At 38.9% G+C, this 5,731-nt stretch overlaps 1 protein-coding gene across 4 annotated transcripts in view; it reads left to right on the plus strand.

The window, feature by feature from the left end:
• LOC144978038 (deubiquitinating protein VCPIP1-like) overlaps positions 1 to 5,380 on the plus strand; it is a 29,016-nt gene extending 23,636 nt beyond the window's left edge. For all 4 annotated transcript variants that reach the window (XM_078923517.1, XM_078923516.1, XM_078923519.1 and 1 more), the window contains 4 exons: positions 298 to 432; positions 839 to 1,029; positions 2,359 to 2,509; positions 3,383 to 5,380. In XM_078923517.1, coding sequence (XP_078779643.1) covers positions 298 to 432; positions 839 to 1,029; positions 2,359 to 2,509; positions 3,383 to 4,686 — 1,781 coding nt within the window. In that variant the 3' untranslated portion in view covers positions 4,687 to 5,380. The remainder of the gene's footprint in view (positions 1 to 297; positions 433 to 838; positions 1,030 to 2,358; positions 2,510 to 3,382) is intronic.
• Positions 5,381 to 5,731: the final 351 nt, after the last annotated feature.

Raw genomic sequence — 5,731 nt, forward strand, 5'->3', positions numbered from 1 at the left:
TTATTATTATTATTATTATTATTATTATTATTATTATAATAATTATTACTATTATTATTATTATTATTATTATTATTATTATTATTATTATTATTATTATTATTATTATTATTATTATTATAATTATTATTATTATTATTATTATTATTATAATGTGAAGGGCATTTCTTGTTTTTTTTTGTCTTCCTTTTTCTGGCACCTTTCATACACATTTGTTCAGATCTTTATCATTTTTTGTTTGTTTTGACTCTTTTTCTTTTATTTCTTTTTTTTTTTTTTTTTTTTTTTTTTCCCTAGGGTTCAATCCTCGAATCGCAGCTCCAAAATCCGCCTGGAACTCTTTTACATCATCATCTACGTCATCGTCCAACGACATGGACGAGGTTTCAGACAGAGTTTTGCAACGTTTGATGGACCCTCTTCTTGCAAGTGGTAAAACCTTGTTTGGAATTCATGTTAATATATTATATATATATTTGTGCGGCTATGTGGTCTCGTGGTATGACACTTGCTTCCGGTTCGGAAGGTCCTGGGTTCGAGCCTCGCTCACTCGGCGCATAGTTGAATCCTTGGAAAAGGTTCTTTACTTACATTCTCTGACCGTACTCAGGTGTAAAATGAGTACCTGCCCATGAACAGCGTTGTCTCTGTCCGAAAGAAAAATGTGTTAAATGTTGCTGTTGGACAGGGGCCCCTTGTAAAGTGCTTTGAGCACGTTTATTGGATAATGCGCTGTACAAAAGGTGAGTTAGAACTACTCATAAAAATAAAAATGACTGGCTGAAAACAATAACAAAGACATGAATGACGTCAATTTCGTTCTATCTATTTGTTTCAGGTGGAGATAACTTGGATAGGTCTCTGTCTGCTTTGGCGCTGACGGCTGCCCTGGAGCAAAAAGACTTGTGGACGTACGTGCAACGACTGCCTCATCTCTTCTCTGTCGACGGCTTGTTTTACAAACAAGTCGAGAGAGATATGGGCCTCGAGCATGGAAAACACTGCACTCTTCCTCTCCTGCCTCACAAAGTAAGCAAAAAAAAAAAAGAAAAAAAGAAAAGAAAAGAAAGTGGGAATGATAGTAGTAGTAGTAGTAGTAGTAGTAGTAGTAGTAGTAGTAGTAGTAGTAGTAGTAGTAGCATACCTGCCTACTTTTACGGATCGTCTGTAATTGTTACGGAAATTAGGTAACAATTCGGACATACGGAAATGAAAGAATTATTACGGATTTTGATTTCACAACAATTTGGTCGTAGTATTAGAGAGAGAAAAAGCAATTATTCTTTTAAGTTCCCGCAGTCATCAAAGAAAGAAAAAAATGTTATAAAGGCTACTGCTCAGTTCATGTCCATGATAGCTTAGTCGATTGCTTGCCAGCTCGTAATGGGGAGGTCAATAACATTTATTTTACGTATAGATAGTTGTAGTTACGCAGTATTTTTTTTCTTTTTTGTTGTTGTTGTTAATTGGTGGAGTATGACTAAAATTGTACCATTTATTACTAATGAATTTTGTGTTGGCTACTGATTTTGAAATGTTCAAGTAGACAGATATGTAGTAGTAGTAGTAGGCCTCGCAGTCCGAATGACACCTGGTGAGAATTGTGTGATTCAGTCATGGTCGACGGTCATGGGAATGATAGTGGAACGTCTGGAGTGGATGTGCAGCTATGTGGTCTTGTGGTATGACACTCTCACCTTTGAACTCGCTCCGAGCGGTGTATAGTTGAGGCCTTGTAAAAGACTCTTTACTCCCAAATTTCTCACCGCACTGCGATGTTAAACGAGTACCTTGCCGGTAACATCGATCCCTCTTCCTCCATATTAAGTGTGACTGTTGGCTTGGAGCCTCTTGTATAGTGCTCTGAGCATGTTTTAAAAAAAAAACCTAAATAAAATTGAGGTTTTATAAAGTGCAATATCTAACAATGTGAAATTGAATGTAAGCTTCAATTTAATATACGAAAACAGATAAAATGGACATTTTGGGTTACCCCTTTATCAACAAAACAGGACACTACAGACAAAAGAGATCTCAATCATCTGTAGTTCTTCATTCATCCTGTGTTTTGTTGATAAAGGGGAGACCCGAGACGTCTATTTTATCTGTTTTTGTATATTTAATTGAAGCTTACATTCAATTTCACATTTTTATTTATTTCTCTGAGCTTCGAGCAGCAACATTTACATTATAGTGCAATATCTAAAAATAAACCTCCCCAAAAAAACGTCAGCTTTTATATTATGCAATCTTCACTAAACGAATGTGAGTGTCATACCACAAGACCACATAGCCGCATGTGTTGAAAAAAGTGTTCGATTAAAAAATTTTGAATGTTTGTTGTTGTTTTTGTTTCAGGTGTTTGTATACAATGGCCATGACGATCGCCTAGAACTGTGTCTGGAACCATACGGCCATTTCCCCATTGAGAACAAGGTGGAAAGTCGAGCTCAGTCCTTGCTGCCCACCTCCCACTGTCACTCCAAGAAAAGTCAAACCCCTTTCTCTGGTCAGTTTTTGATTTTATTCCTTCTGGGTGGGGTTCTTGACCTCCCGTAGTGGACAGGGAGGTACATACTGTGTCTTCTCTTCCCCTTATATCTGTTTTCCAACATGCTTTCTGTCGTTGTCTTGGAATGAGATTACTTGGTTTTGTCCTGGCCCTGGCCGGATACCCTTGGTTGGGAGGGAAACAGTCAAATGTATAGTAAGAGTTTTGGGAGATGGTGTTTTTTGTCTTGTAAATCATCTCTCTGCTATGCACTGTATTTGCTTTACACACAAACACACACACACACACACACACACACACACACTTGAGTGTAATGGGAACCTGTGCTTGTGTCTGGATGAGACATTTAGTGATCTCAAACTACACTGATGGTGTACTATTGGAATCTCCATCTCTTTCCTATTTGAACTAATTCCCCTTTGTCTTACGTATTCTTGAGTTCTTTAATTGTAATTTTAGAGATTGAAATGAACTAAATGTGTCGCAAGCGCTGTAAAACCCTTAAAAACAAATACAAACAAACCATTCCAAATCATGAAAATCAGCTATGCGGAGATTACAAAAAAAAAAAAACAAACCAAACTCATTACAACAAAACGTCATTAGTCCGTAACGAGGTTGATTTGGATATTTCAGATTCTTTTCATTTTCAAGTTTAAAAAAATTACCAGAGGAGACCGGTTTAAAACTTTATTGACAGATACAAAACTAGCGCAAGGGGAAATTTTTTAAATAACAGAACTGGAAAACTGTCAGTGTATATCATTTTTAGATTTGTGATTTTTATGAAACTTTTGGGTTAAATTTGTCCATGCTTTGGAATTTATAAATTATTGTAAGAATTGTCTCATGTTGTTTACTTTTTTTTAGGTCAAGGTCACTCATTGCGATCAGTTTCAAGCCAAGAGGAACGAATGCCCACCGATATTCCTATGTCACCAAAGCGCCTGGAAGCACGAAGACTTAACACAATGTGCGATCCCAGCATACACCAGGAGTCCATCGAAGAAGAAGATGAAGAAGGCGATGAAAGTACCATGAAAACGGACAGCAGTGATCCTCACGATATTTCATCCCACCTGCTTCGACCGGATGAGTTGACTCGACAATCTCCTTCGAAGGCTGCAACTCTCCACATGCCGGGGCCAGAGTCGAAGCTGATTAGAAAGGGTCCCGGTTACAGCGAGTTGAGCCCGATTCCGGAGAATTCTTCGAACGACCGATCTGAGATGTTGCACCAGTTGGTGAATCGAATTGAGCAGGCTGTCAAATCAATGGGTCAGGAAGCAGACAAGGTCGGAGGTCATGGAATTCCCAGTCAATTCCCCCTTGCAGCATCATCATCATCATCATCATCGACATCAGCACTCTCCTCGAATAATAATAATGATAATATCAATGACAATGAAAAGAGGAGTTATAATTTATTTCCCAGCACAACCGTTTCTTCAACTTCTGCAATTCCAGTTAGTCTGTCGTCTAACAGCAATGCCATGTCTAGTGTCTCACCCTTATCTCTATTTTCACCATCATCATCCCTCCATGATATGTCAAATACAAAACATTCAACATCTGCATCGTCAGAAACAATGAAAACTTCATTATCATCATCATCATCATCGTCGTCGTCATCTATGCCTCTGAATACCGTGTCTTTCCCATCTCCTTCAGCCATTTTGCTCTCCTCGTCCATCATGGCAGGTAGTTCGAGTCGAAGCGACTCTGAACGAAATTCTTCAACCAGTTCCAGCCACAACGCCTCCGATAATGAAAAGGAAGCTTCAACACCCGTGGAGGAACCGGACGCTGTAGCCAATCCAGATTTAGATTTTCGTCCTGGGTCGTCATCGCCGTCCGCCTTTCGGGAGGAAAATCCGATGGAATCGGAATGCGGTTTTGACACGCGAGGAGGTGAGGTAGGGGTAGGAGAACGGAATAGGGTAGCCGTTTATGCAGAGGAAGTGGCGTCCAGTCTTTTGGCAATGGACGATGACTTTAATGACGAGAATGCAGGTGGTGGTGGCGACGGTTTTGCAACGCGTGTCAGTGTGGATGATGCAGACGGTGCTGATGATGCCTTACAAGCAAACAAAGAAGAGGTTGTGGATGGTTGTGATAACGTTGATGACAATGCAACGAGGACAGGAGAGGAGGAGGAGATGGGAATTGACTGACAGCGGTAGTCTAGGTGTTAGGTCAATGACCTGAAATGTTGTTTTTTTTAATTTTCTATAATTAAAGCAGGCCTGTAAATAAATCCTGCGACTATGATTGGAATTTAGACTTACTAGAATTTGTCAATTATCAATCCACCAGTCCCTTGAAAAGTAAAAAAAAAAAATTCTTTAAAAAACTCTTCCCCCCCCCCCCCCCCCACCAAAAAAAAAAAAAATTAGCCAGACGCACCACTCCGACTACTATTTTTAGTCGTTTGACTGATGTTCAACGAAGCATTGTTGATGTGTAAACGTCACATATGGTATCTTCTCTCCCTTCACATGAGTTGAGCCAGAATGCCTTTGCTATTTTTTTTTTGGCTTCCACAAAAGCTGGACCTCGTGTTCATGACCATCTCCTTTAAAATCTTAATTTCCGTTGCCTCTACCTCAAAATCAATCCCAGCAGATTTTGTCAATGGTTCCACAGGCATAAAAAAAACCCCTCAACTTTTAACAGGGGTTTAAAAAAAAGTTAAGACTATTCTGATTTTCAGCATTTTATACAGGTCTGTTTAAATATAATGTTATGCAAATCAATTCAAATTTGAAATTACCTTTGATCTTATTATGATTTGTTCTATGTAAATATCATGTTGAAAAGAAGTAAACATTCATTACGTGCTCAAATTAATCACACAAAAAAAAAAAATCCATATACACACCGAAAATTTCTCCAAACCGATTGGAAGGCCAATAATGTTGATGATTAGTTGATTGATTTCATATTTACCCAGACAGTCTTCGTAATTGCCATAATTTTTAATTGTGAAGACGTCAGATGCAATTTTACTATACAGTATTTAGATTGAATCTAAACATCACATTCTTGACATAGCCCTTCCCCCACACCCAATCCCCCCTCCCCATTCCCCTCCCCCCCCCCCCCCCCCCCCCCCCCCCCTTCCGTTGCTACTGGAGTCAGCTTGTGATGGTCAATCATTCATTCAACACGAATTTGGGCTAAATATGAATTGAAATTGAAATCTGATGATGTGGATTT

The sequence above is a fragment of the Berghia stephanieae genome, chromosome 8 (assembly GCF_034508935.2).
Source record: "Berghia stephanieae isolate SIO BIC M18660-M18661 chromosome 8, UCSD_Bste_1.3, whole genome shotgun sequence".
Lineage (NCBI taxonomy): Eukaryota > Metazoa > Mollusca > Gastropoda > Nudibranchia > Aeolidiidae > Berghia > Berghia stephanieae.